We start from the raw sequence: 14,417 nt of genomic DNA, 5'->3' as shown, positions 1-14,417 counted from the left end.
TAGCCGCCATAATAGCGTATAGATTAAAGGGTGTGAAAAAGTTAATGGCCTGTTGATTTCTATTAATTTTATCTAATAAACCACTTAAAACAGATATGCAGATTAGTGGAATGATGTCAGATGGTGATCAATGTTGGCCTGTGGTGCTACATGTATCTATAGAGAAACTTGTGCATGGAGATAACGGGGCTTTTCCTTGACGAATTCAAATCCTTGACAGGTTTAACGTGTCAAAGTAACAATCAATGTGTTTTCATTTAATATTTAATACACACACGAAAAGAACGAAATATTCGTATTTATTCAATAACTCCTACATATAAAGTTTTCCGTCATGTTTTAAACGATATTTTGTTTTATTTTGTTTTTGTCCGATTGTCCGAATGTCCGTGTTATATATATATATATATATTCACTGATGAATGGAACACATTCCAAAAAAATTATAAGGAACTGTTGTAATGTTCGAAATGAATTAGCGACCAAGATTGAACAAAATAATGGCACTTAGCTTATAAATATAATTCACGTAGAACGATTGTTTGACAGTACTGCATTAATATCTTTTGTTTTCTTGTCTGTTCTATGTTTTCTATTCCATAAGATAGGCATCCGACCCTACCTATAATTTTTCACATGTACAGTAAGTTATTATATGTAGTCCTGTCGCAGTATAAGGTTTCTAAACCTAAGATGAACTTTGTGAAATATATCTTTTTATTTATAATAGACTTATATAATTTTGCAATTTGCTAATTTTCTTCGATTACAAAAAACTTCGATCTCCTTTTCGGTTCTTTTCGGTCCTTTTCGGTTCTTTTTGGTCCTTTTCGGTCCTTTTCGGTTCTTTTCTGTAAATCGTCGCTCTTTTCTGTAAGCCGTCGAACCCAGTATAGATGTGTTTTAGATAGAGGGACAGGCAGAGACCATTACCATATCCCCTGTGGCACAACAAATAAGTAACAATTATCAATCTTCAACTGTTTTTACCACAATTAAATGTTTTATATTTACAAATTTTATTCCTAAAGGATAACTAATTATTCGTTTGAATTGTTTAATAAATTCAAAATATGAACATACATCTCAATAAATTGTTTAAAACTGCAAGTCAACACTTGACATCAGACACTTTCTTTGAAAGTAAAATGTATCAAAATGAATAGAAATCACACTCACTTCTTTTCTCAACACAATAAATGTAGTTGAATGGTCTTAAGTAGGACAAAATGTTTTAAAAAAAAAAGAAGCTAACATAGTTGTAGGATTCACATCCCCAAGTCTCTCATTCTGCAGCTTTTGTGGTATGCAGAACCAAATGATACATATATCACTTTGTGGTCAAATATGTAATTTAAACTGAAAGAAAAATGTTGTTTTTTTTTTTCTGAAAATGTCATATATGTATTTGCCTTTAATACCTCTTTATCTTTAGCTTAAACAGCTCTTTATCACAAAGATTGTAAAGCTGTACACCACATCTCCTTATTTTCATATAACTGGTATATGAAGAATAATAAATAGTTTATACACTGAAACAGATTTCAACATATAAGTTAACATACACACAACAATTCACTTTTTTTAATATTTCACACATAATTCATAAGTAAGAATAAATTAACAAAATTCCTATGCGCCTTGTGCTGCACACATTTTATTTGTTCAATGAAACTATTTCAAAAAATAAGTGTAAAATATCTTTGCTATTTCAAAAGGGCATAACTCATTAAAAATATTTGATTGACACTTATTTTCAAAATTGTCGTAGACATAACTCTTATAAACCTTTGATATGAATTTGATTACAAAAATCTGGCAAAATTGTACATGTGATATAAATACTAATATGCAAATTTCCAAATAATTATATTTCTAAGGGGCATAACTCTTTTAAAAAGTAACTGTTTGGCACTGACTTTTAAAGCTTGTAAGAGACATTTTAGTAATAAACATATTACAAGTTTCATAGAAATCTGTCAAGAATTGTACACATGAGAGCACTAAAAACACAATGCTCCATATAATTCATACTTCTAAAGAGAATAACGTTACCTCTTTTAAGAATAAGTGTTCTGCACAGTTTTTTAACTTGTCAAAGTCATTTCTGAAATAAAACTAAAATATAAGTTTTATAAAAATCTGGCAAGAATTGACGCATCAGCGTGCTATTCACAATTCAATTTGCTATCTTATTAATATTTCTGAAAACCATAACTCTTTTAAAAATGATTCATCAGCATCAATATTCTAAATTGTCCAAAACATTGGATGTATAAACCAAAAACAATATAACTTTCACAAATACTGGCAGAAATTGTACACAGAGCTCTATTGATGCAATTTTCCATATAATTCATACTTATTCCCAAGGGGCATAACTCTTTTATAGCTTATTGGCACTGTTAAAATAAACTTGACGACATTTGTGATACAAATCAATGATAAAATCTGGCAGGAATTGTACATGTGAGAGTGCTAATAAGACCCATTGGAAGGATGCACCGGGATACAGAGGCAAGCCCAATATTTCTTATGTCCAGTGCAATGCGACATGCAGGGAAACAAATCACTGGCAAGACTAATATTTAGCTAAACATCTAAGACTACAAAGCTATCAATAATACATGAATACATCAATATTTTAGATCAGTTAAAAATCAGTCATTCGGAAATATCTGAATAAGGATGTTCAAAGTTTCAGTGAGAAAAGAACGTGATCATAAAACCTGTACAGCCACACTCTGTTAAAAACACATCAAGGATAACAGACAATTAAAAATTATAAAAAATCATACTTCCTTTAACAACAATGGCAGGAATAAAACACATTTAATACATTGTATGGTACTTTAAATAAATATGAACATTTCAATGTATGTTACATGCGTCTAAACAGTTTTATCTCAAAGGACCACTTGATTTCAGCACCTTCGTTAAAAGGAAACAAACACTGATAAATTTGTCTTAACTATTCAAAACACTGGCATGTCATTCCAAAAGAAGTTATAATTGCATATTAAAACACCAGCATCCCTAATGTTTATCTTTTGGTTGTATTGATACTAAAATTGTCAGAAACTTGATGATCATTTTCAAAATCAACTTGAACATTAGTTGTATCTGAATGTATTGTTTCTGAAGTTCTTTGACTAGAATTTGGTTTTAAAAGCTCTGGCGAAGATGATTTTTCTGTATTAGAAGAAACTCCAGAGTCATGTTCACCAGAATTAACGTATGCAACTAAAGTTACAGAAGGGTATTCAGTCAATCTATCCTCTTCATCAGAAAACGATGAACTAATATCAGAATTATTCGAATCCCTACACTCATCAACATTCAGATTTTCTGACTTTGTCGGCTCATCTTTGTTCACATGCGCCCATTCATTATTCTCTTCTGTAGTAGAAAGACTACGAAATTCTCTGAAATACACAATACAAGTGTAGTATTGACATTTTGTAATTGTGAAGTTCAGTGATGAGGAAGTCATGTGTCTGCAATTGTAAAAAAAAACACCAGCGGGTGCATAACTTTTATGTCCTGGTACATCTGGTTAAATAATTTTTCAAGAAAAAAAAAATGATAAAACTTATAAATACTTCTGCATAAAAAATGAAAATTGTTTTTTTTTTTCATAAGAATAACAAAATCACAAAATCACAAGAGAAAACCATGATTTAAATTTATGATACTGTGAAGCACTCAGTGTCCTTATGGAAAGGTTAAACTCATGTTGAAATTAGGATTACATTTTTCTATTTATTTATATTCAATTAAATTATATAGAAACAGATTTTAATACCTGATTCCATTAATTATGATATTTTACAAAATTAAATATTATAATTTCATAAAACTGGTGTATCATATTCTTAGCTGATTTATCTTTTTTTTCTGGTTATTTTTATTTAATCAATGTGTTGTTTGTTTAATTTCAGCTGTTCATTGGTAAGAATTCTATTATAACCTTAAATATTCTTGCTTTGTGAACTTGTGAAAAAAGTACCGGTATGTCTCAGGACATCACATCAAAAGTACACATCTTCTCGGTGATCATCACGTTTTAAATTTGAAAATTTTAACTGTCTCGAGCTGATAAATATAGTATCACACTCCATGGCTTGGTAGAAGCTATGTAACATGTATAACAATAATTATTAATTATTAATATACCTGCAATTTTCTTTGACACCATTGGCCTTCCATAAACTATCTAGTGAGAAAGCAGAGATTTTCCCTTCTATATAATCTTTCATTTCTTTGATGGTGAGATTAGTTTGGAGAAACAAGTGCATAGTTGTGTCAGACAAGAATACTTTCTCTAATAATAGACTACAAAATAAAATTGGTAAATGAAGTTCATTAAAAAATAGAACATCATATTTACAGTGTTCAACTGTGATTCCAAACCTTGACATGAGACTGGTGTAATTCTATGTCTTTTGTCACGAGTTGTTCATATGTATTTTTAAAGAAACAAGTTGATGGTCGATTTTCAGTAAACATAGGTACTCAAGTTTATTTGCCTGTAGCTTTCAATGCTGTGTGTTTTTGTCACTGTTAACTTGGAATTGTATGTTTCTAAATTTATATCTATCCGCTGATTTTTTTTTGTTGAGAAACTGTTTTTTATATGCATATTCAATGAAGCGAGTTGATGGTGGATTTTTCGTCCACCTAGGTACTCTTAAAAGAGTTAACTTGCCTGTAGCTTTCAAGCTTTGTTTTATTGTCACTACAATCATAATAGTGTGTGACAGGTTTTAGAGTTACCCCAGTAAAAATCTACTAAAAAATTACCCAGATATATATTATTAATATAAACCTGATCAAGATTATCAAAGATACATGTTTTTTCTGCACATACAATGTTTATCATTTTTTATACTTTTTTTCAAATGTTGAATAATGAAACAACCATTCAACTTCATTTGGAGATTATATATTTTTTTCTAATAAAAATATTTTGATCCCCAATTCATCTCTCTTTATGTCTCACTTACTTATTCAGAAAATCTTCTAAACCTGTCATCCTAAATGCAATAAAGCTAGAATCAAATCTGTCACCAAAATATTTCTTTGGTGGTAATTGTGGAGGGGTCCTGTCAAAATAAACACTTACAATTATTTGATACAACAGAGATATGATTGTTTTGCCATATAAGGTTCAAAACAAAGTTTCCAGGCAGACCAAATATGATACATGGTAATATCAATAAATTCATTTAACTTGCAAAACATTTCTGCAGTTTGCTTAGCATTATGCCAACAAAAAGCTGTTCTTATGTTTCCATGGGCATATTTTTAAAAAAATCCAGAGTTCAGTCATCTTTGTGTTCAGATCAGTATCAAAATTTCATAAAGATGTTCCTCCTTGATTATCCCTGCAGTATTATATTATCATTCTTAAAAAAGCTTTTTTTACAGAATCATAATTATAAAATAGTTATCAATGCATTATCACTCTACACAGGGAGATGTTTCCCATCAGAGAATACATTGAATTTACTTTTGCTTCAGGATAAGAAAAAAACCCAGCTTATGATGATTTCCAAAATTACATTCCTGACAATTTGGTTCTGTCTATCTAAGTTGCTCTCAAAAAAGCTATATATTGACATAAAAGAAGAAGTTCAAAATAGACAGACAAAACTCACCACATGGTAACAAAGTAAAGAGAAAAGGTCACAAAGTGAGAAAGGGAATTCATTGTAAAAATAATGAATTTCAGCTAGAATTACATTATACATACACTAAAGGGTGATGATTCTTCAGAGTTTTCCTCAGCCATTCAAACTCTGAGTATCTTCTCCTTGTGGTAGACTCACTCAAACAGAAGGACTTGTTAGATGTCTGTAATACAAATTATTAAATTGCAACTGCAGAGTTTCAACTGGCTTTCAGAATAAATTATGTAAACTGTGATTAACATGTAGTCAGTTATTCGAAAAACTAAGGATTTTCTTATCCCAGGCATAAATTCCCTTAGCCATATTTGGAACAACTTTTTGGAATTTTAGATCCTCAATGCTCTTCAACTTTGTACCTGATTGGTTTTATAAATTTTTTGATATGAGCTTCACTGAGTCTTATGTAGACAAAACGTGCGTCTGCAAACTAAATTAGAATCCTGGTACCTTTGATAACTATTTACACCACTAGGTCAATGTAACTGCTGGTGGAAGTTTTGTCCCTGAGGGTATCACCAGCCAGCATTTCGGTGTTGACATGAATATCAATTATGTGGTCATTTTTATAAATTTCTTGTTTACAAATTTTGAATTTTTCGAAAAACTAAGGATTTTCTTATCCCAGGCATTGATTAACCTTAGCCATATTTGGCACACTTTTTTGAAATTTTTGATCCGCAATGCTCCTCAATGTCAGTATCTGCTAGTAGTTCTTTGTTATTTATGTATTATTGTCATTTTATTTTAGCCTTTTTTTAAATGAGTTTTACTGTGCGTATTGTTGTGATTTGTTTTTTCTACATTGGCTAGAGGTATAGTGGGGAGCGTTGAGATCTCAAAAAACATGTTTAACCCCTGCCACATTTTTGCGCCTGTCCCAAGTAAGGAGCCTCTGGCCTTTGTTAGTCCTGTATGATTTATAATTTTAGTTTCTTGGGTATATTTCTGAGTTTAAAAGGACATCCATTACCACTGGACTAGAATACATTTTTGTTTAGGGGCCAGCTGTAGCACATCTCTTGATGCAGGAGTTTCTTGCTGCATTGAAGACCCATTGGCAGCCTTTGGCTGTTGCCTGCTCTTTGGTCAGGTAGTTGTCTCTATGATACATTCCCTATTTCCATTTTCAATTTTAAGTATAATTTATGGATTAAACAGGTGAAGCAATAATGGAAATCATGAAATTGACCATTTCAAGGTCAAATGACTGTGTCAGCTGTCTTTCAAACATTTTATTAAGACATAATCTAATCCTGTACGTATGACTGAAAAAAAGTTAGATCAAATAATTTAGTCCATACACAGTCAATGACAGTCACTAACAAAAAATGCATATTACTACTCAAAGAATACAAATAAACATATATAAAAAACGAAAAAAATTAAAGAGTATAATCTTACATTTACAGCAATCTCATAACTTGTATATCTGCCTTTATCCCAAGTGTTGTGTGTCACTGGATTTCTAACAGAAATGTCTAACACAGACTGAAAACAATACAAACATATATTTAAAAAGAATCATAAAGAGAAGAATAATCAAATAAATACATTAATATGTTTATTTGAGTTACAGCAAGAACATAAGAAATATAGATGTACATCGCTAAATTACTGTCTAATAACACACCTGTAACCAGGGGGTTCGAGAGGTCATAAGAACCCCCCTTGAAAACAAATAAGCACTGTAAACGTTGATGTTCTGTTTGAATTGTAACTGTCAAAATTAACTATGATTGTATAGAACCCCCCTACATTGGAAATTCTTGAACCACATGTGGAATAGGGGGAATACCAATAAAAATTACATAAATGCATGGACTGATTATCCTGCAAAATGTTAAAAAAAAAGTTTAGGAAAGTTAGGGCTTTTGAAAAAGAACAGAGTTCCAACGTCCCTTGTGTTGCACACAGTTTATCTATCCATTTATCTTAAGTACAAGGACAAACACTTTGTTTTTTCTTCTTTAAAACTTTTTATCAAATTCTTAGATAAATGAATGTTCAGCACAAATGCAATGTGATTTTCATTATAATTAATATTTTTGAGGGGCATTTAACTTGTTAAAAAAATTGCTTACTTTTTTTTATGCCGGGTCGCTGCATAAAGAATAAAATGCTCCCTAGGGCACAGCTTGATACAACCGCAGAGGTCAACTCTGAACATTTGGGGCCAGTATGGACACAACATTCAAGCTTAATACAGCTCTGAATTTGGATTGTAATTAAATATTTGACACAGCATAAGTTTCTGACACAGAATGAATGTGGTCAAATGAACTTAAAAAAAATTGAAGTTTACCTATTATGGTCCAATATCCAAAATCTAAATACATGGATTGTTTCAGCATATGAAAGAATCCCAAGAATTCAAATTTTGATATTATCAAATTAAGTTTAATTTTGGACCCATTTGGCCTCAATATGGACCAATTTGATAATGGACCCAAAGTTCAAAAATTTAAATAAATGGTTAGATTTAGCATATCAAAGAACCCCATATATTCAATTTAAAGTTAAATTTTAGACCAACTTTAAAACCGGGCCCATAATAAAAAATCTGAATACATGTATAGATTCAACTTATGAAACAACACCAAGAATTAATTTTTTGTTAAAATTAAACGAATATAAATTTTGGACCCTTTTGACCTTAATGTTGACCAAATTGAAAACTGGACCAAAAATTTAAAATCTTAAAACACAGTTAGAATCGGCATATCAAAGAATCCAAATACATTTGTAACTCGATTTTTTATGAAATCAAACATAGTTTAATTTTGGACCCTTTTGACCTCAATGTGGACCAATTTGTCCAAAAATCCAAAATCTAAATACATGGGTAGATTAAGCATATCAAAGAACCCTACATATTCTTTTTTGGTGAAATCAAACAAAGTTTAATTTTGACCCAGATTTGGACCAGCTTGAAAACTGAGCCCATAATCAAAAATCTAAATACATGTTTAGATTCAGCATATCAATAAACCCCAAGAATTCAATTTTTGTTAAAATCAAACTAAGTCTAATTTTAAACCCTTTGGAACTCATGTGGTCCAACTAAAAAAAGGATCCAAAAACTTAATACATGGTTAATTTCAGCATACAAAAGAACCCCAAGAATTCAGGAATGAAACCCCATTGAAATTGGTCAAGAAATAATTAAGCAATTTATACAAAGAATTAGAAAATTATTGTTTTTGGCCCCTTTTTCCTAAACAGTTTGGGCAATGCCCCCTAAAATAGATCCCAACATTCGTTTTATGGTATGGGACCTTGTGATATAATTTCTTAAAGATCCATACACTTACACACAAGTTATTGTCTGGAAACTAGAAAAATACTTATTTTGACCCCTTTTGGGCCTCTTGTTCTTAAACTGTTAGGGCCATAACCCCCAAAATCAATCCCAACCTTCCTTTAGTGATTTCAAACCTTGTGTTTAAATTTCATAGAGATTCATTCACTTTACCTAAAGTTACTGTCCGGAAACTAAGCGTCTTCGGACGACGATGCCAAAGACAACGTGATACCAATATATGAACGCATATTTTTTTTGCGGTCGTATAAAAACAAATGAGAGCAGGGATTTAATTCTAATAAGACTGAAGTCATATGCAATAAATGCAAATCTTTAATTAAAAATATATCTTGCAACCTAAATAAAATGTAGGATACTTGCAAGGTGAAGGTTATTAAGATTAACTAACAATTGTAAATATGTTATTATAAATATGAGATTGAGTTTATTTCAAACTAGGCTCTAGGCCATCATCATCAGCAGGTGTCACATGATGAACTTGTAACTATTCTAAATTGTTGATGTTCGTTCATGATAAACATACCACTTAGGTTGAATGGGTAAATATTATGTTGGCCTCTTTACCCCCATAATGCTTTTAAAGTGTCATACATATAGTACAAACATGTACCGTACACAATTGACATATTATACAAGTTTGGTCCTACAAGGGAATTATAAAATATACACTCTTCATCAAAGTGAAATTCATGTACAGATTTTGAAGCTGTCAATTTTCTTCAAGCAATTTCCATTTACTTACCTGTGGCATAACTATTTTACCATGTTCTGTTGTGATCGAAAAAAAATGTAAATAACTTTCACAATTCCACTTCTGAATCAGAAAATGCAACAAAATTTGATTCTGGTTATATGTAAAGTCATCATTGTAACAATTAATGTACAAATGATAACAAAAGTTATATAGATAAAGATAACAAAATGAATTTAATTGTGGATATCTGCTCAGCAGATGTACTAAGTAACATTTCACCTACATATATTGTACACTTGTGGACAAAAGAAATGTTGCGTTTTAAATATTTTATATGAGACAATATCTGAAAAAGTCTAATTTTTGGAAACAAGAAAAAAACAACAAATTTTTTGTTAGACCCAGTATTTTAATAGCACAAATCGAAGAACACACATTGGGGATCTAGGAACTGTTGTCTGTAATTCAAACAATTGTTTAATAAGGAAACAATGGCTTTTTTAAAAATGGTACAAAAAAAATCCAGTTCTTTCCTGTTACCAAAGTGAATCAATTTTAAAAAGTTTCTAATGGGAATAAGGAATAAGTTTAAGACACTATTTGTGGTTTACTAGTATATCCTGCAATAGTTTATCAAATGCCAATTATTGATTTTAGCATTTGCAATACAAAAGGTTTAGAAATATACGTAAATATAGTCAGATATGTCGGTAACATGAAAGAATCTTGAGTAACAGCACAACGGTAACAGGACAGAGTTGGTAACAGAAAGGATTTTTCTGCTTTACTTTAATGTTTAAGAAAAATACATCATTTTAAATTGGTCACAATTGGAAGATAACAGCAAACAATGTCATTTATCCTTTGAAACTGTATTTGCAAGATGAAAAATCTGCCTAGGTAATGAAAAATTCTAAAATAAATTCCTTTCTGTTACTATCTACTATACTAGAATTGCACAATGTTCTCTGCTGTTATCAAAAGCAAAAAACCTATTTTTTTATTCAATATACTGTATATTATTTTGAAATTTATTTAATATGGTGGTGATAACTTATATTAAATGAAATGGTTGGCATATAGTAGATTAACTTTTCGATTCTTCAGTAAAATTGTCTTGAACATCCTTCCTGTTACTGATGATGGTTATGCTGTTACTTTTTATCAGGTAACATGACAGAACGTAACAGAAAGGAATTACGCGATAGTTTTTGTCCTTTTTATCACATTAAATGTAAGTGTATTTCCTGCGACATATAACTTTTAAAAAGATGATATAAAAACACACTTAATGCTGTGGTGCACACTTAAAAATATTCTCAGAAAGTGTAAGAAAAGGCTGTAACAGGATAGAACACCAATAAGTATTTTTCTATAAATTCTTACCTTGGATGGGCTTGAATTTTCAAACCTGGCCGCCTTTCCAACTATTTCTTTGTACTAATGCATTCAGGAAATGATGCTCTTCACAATACATAATGGGAAAATAACTCTTGGTCTTGTAAACGTTTCCACAGGTAAAAAAAACCCAGTGGTAACAGGAGGGAAATCACCCCTGGGGACAAATTTTTTTTCTGTTAAAATTTGCAAAATTTTATTACATGCTATAGTTATAACATAAAAAGATAAATTAGGGGCAAGTTTATTATATGATATATCATATATGTGAGAATCGGACGCCTGTTTAATTAATTTGGATATTATTTGAATGATTTAGTTTTCAAAAAAACACAGGGGACAACATGATTTTAGGGGGGGTTGAACATTTAAATTACAATATTTTATTGGAAGAAATATAAGAATGAGTGTTTAATTGGCAGGCCATGGTGCATTATATAATTTAGTTTATACTGAAACTTAAAATTTTCAAAAAAGATGGTCGAATAAAAAAATAATTGCTGGTAAAGTGCGGGACATGGAAATTAGACTTTTTCAGATATTGTCTCATTATATTTAAAAATAATAAATGCTCATGCTTAAATGTCTCTGCTGTTTTATAATTCAAATTAAGTGTGTAAAACGAAGGTTTTACTACTTAAGTAAACAAAATGTACATATTTCACATTTATTTCACATTATCAATATTCAATAAAAATTAGGTCATAGTCCATGTAGTCAGATGAAACATGCCTGACACTGGCTGACAGACATGAACAACTTAAAATCATTCCATACACTAAACTGATGCTAGACTTTTGGCATGCTTAGCCAATGCATAGCTTATGCCAGTTGAAGGTTAAATTGAAGTTTCCCCTGAATATGCATGATTCAAATGAATTGCCAAAATATAACATTGATGTTTATGACTTTATTTTACAAAATTGGACCAAAACTGATAGCTAGTAGCGAAATATTATTTCACAATTCTGCTTTTACAAATGTTTGATCCAAAAAAGTGATGGTTTGATTTGTTTAATTAACTTTTTAGCTTAATATGTCTCTTTAACCTGTTCTAGTGGTCCGAAACAGTCCAAGAAAATTTAATTGTTTCAAAAAACATGCAGTTCTCTATTTATCCTCTTGAAACTAACTTAATAACAATCAATGCAAGTACCATAACTCTGGCACAGATATAGTGAAAACAGCCAAATTTGAAATTGACCTGTATTTAGTGGTCCAAAACTTCCCGTTTGAATTACTGACTTGACTGTAAGTGTTGTTGTCTATGTATTGCAGCTGTTTATCATATATTCTGACCAAATTGTAATTTGCGTTACATCTACAGTTCAATTGGTCAGAAAACTGCTGTAGAAAACCACAGTCAAGTTGTGAAAGTGCAAGGGTATACATGTACTAAGCATATTAACAATCCTAATACATTTGTAACTGTTATCCACTTTAATTTGTTTATCAGAATTTCTAAACATTCTTTTATTGTTATTGTCATTCAAAAGTTGATAGGTAGCAATTTTTAAACTGCTAAAAAATGCCCAAATTTAAGTTTTGGAATTATTTAATATTTCTTGAACTTCTTAAATGGTCATTTTCTATTCATGCTACAAAGTTCTTTTTTTTAAACACTAGTATTCTCTTAAATACTTTGGGAAATGTACTTTAAGCCTAAATCTGTTCTCCTGAAGTTTTAAAGGGAGAAAAGGTCCAGATTACAAAAAATAATCAATGATTTAGGTTGTCTTCAATGAAAACTTATTGTGCTTATTAACTTTATGTGTAATTTCACATATATTTTACTGTATATACATACATATAACATGGTTAAAATTCAATTTCATTACAACCATAAAAATTTATCAAAGGTGCCAGGATTTATAATTTAATACGCCAGACGCGTGTTTCATCTACATAAGACAGTTTAGACTCATCAGTGATGATCAGATCAAAATAGTTATAAAGCCAAATTTAAACAAGTACAAAGTTGAAGAGCATTGAGGACCCAAAATTCCATAAGTGTCAGATCCATGTACTTTGATTTGGTTGTATATTTGTATATCATGAACAATGTATACCTAAATTTTATACTAGTTCACCAAATTGCACTATATATATATACATAGTTTAATAAGCTGGATATTACTTCTTTTAAATTTTATGCGCTTCCTTGGCCAAGTACTATTTGGTAAAAAGCTCTTTAGAGCTTATGTTTGTATTGTTATATACATGTACATGATGTATAAACTGAATCAAAATAAAACTTTCGCATTCGTATATTCGTACCAGAATATCCTACAACTGGCTTTCAACTAACTGCCCTAGCTATTTATGGAAAAGAGTTTGATCCCCCTTAATTTAGCCCTTCCAAATTGTCCCTCAAATGAAAAGTAGACTTATCCTTATGATTTAATTCCTGAATGCACATATAGAAAAGTAGTTTCATACTGATGAATTTTAATGGTCTGTTTACCCAATCATAAACCTATAGGTCCTATTAGGACCAAGTTCACCAGGATTTAAATGTTTTTCATAAGCATGATAAGTAAGGCAAGTTCTCAGGACTATATTCAGCAGGACTTAACTTTTTTCATGAGAGTAGCAAGTTTGCAGGTCTCAATCTGACAATAAGACTACTATATAGTAGTCTCAGTCTCAATTCAGCGGGATACAAGTCTTTTTCATCATGTTCATGGAGGGATGAGTTAGTAAACATAAGTACATGTAGGTGAGTTGGTAGAAACAGGGCAAGTTGGGTGAAAGTTAGGGCAATTTGGCAGTGGGATGAGTTGTCTTGCATCTTTTCAGAACTTATCTAGATTGGAATTATATGTAGAGATAAGGTTTTTTTTCTGTAATAAAAAAAACTTTGAATATAAATTTAACTGTTTAAAATTAGATGTGTATGCCATTAGTTGTTGTTTTTATCAATTCGATTACATATTCTTTTTTCCTGTCAGTGTCATAACAGTGTGGTACTGCAAAAAAGTGTAAAATTGAGGAGGGGCTCTATCACTTTCAGCAAATTTATAATAATAAATTATTAGCATACTCATGAAAACTTTTGATTAGTTTACAAATTTACAATGTTTGCGTTATACCTTTTGACTCTCAAAACTGGTGTTAGTGTTATCCATGAGTTAAGTACGATACCTTCCCATTATATATACGTCATGGGAAATAATAAGAATAACTTTCTAGTTCCTGTCCTTTACAAGTACTAGTATTTTATAAATTACCATATGATATGTCACGTGATGTCAACACAATTCTGGAAAACCTAAAGAAAGTAAGCCTAGTTTCGAGTACGAAACTGAAA

General features: G+C 30.7%; 1 protein-coding gene across 3 annotated transcripts; it reads right to left on the bottom strand.

The window, feature by feature from the left end:
• Positions 1–1,040: 1,040 nt before the first annotated feature.
• Positions 1,041–14,380, bottom strand: LOC143064169 (uncharacterized). Of its 3 annotated transcripts, none has more exons than XM_076236809.1 (6): positions 14,338–14,380; positions 7,095–7,181; positions 5,756–5,856; positions 5,007–5,105; positions 4,177–4,335; positions 1,041–3,497 (listed from the first exon to the last, which is right to left on the bottom strand). In XM_076236809.1, the coding sequence occupies exons 1-6, from the start codon at positions 14,338–14,340 to the stop codon at positions 3,044–3,046; spliced, it is 903 nt and encodes a 300-aa protein (XP_076092924.1). In that variant the 5' UTR covers positions 14,341–14,380; the 3' UTR covers positions 1,041–3,043. The 3 variants fall into 3 exon arrangements, with proteins under 3 accessions (XP_076092924.1, XP_076092923.1, XP_076092925.1); XM_076236808.1 differs by having other exon boundaries at positions 14,200–14,338; XM_076236810.1 differs by having other exon boundaries at positions 1,041–3,425; positions 14,200–14,338.
• Positions 14,381–14,417: the final 37 nt, after the last annotated feature.

The sequence above is a fragment of the Mytilus galloprovincialis genome, chromosome 2, assembly GCF_965363235.1.
Source record: "Mytilus galloprovincialis chromosome 2, xbMytGall1.hap1.1, whole genome shotgun sequence".
Lineage (NCBI taxonomy): Eukaryota > Metazoa > Mollusca > Bivalvia > Mytilida > Mytilidae > Mytilus > Mytilus galloprovincialis.
The sequence above is the reverse complement of the archived record's forward strand: the minus strand, read 5'-3'. Positions and strand labels throughout refer to the sequence as shown.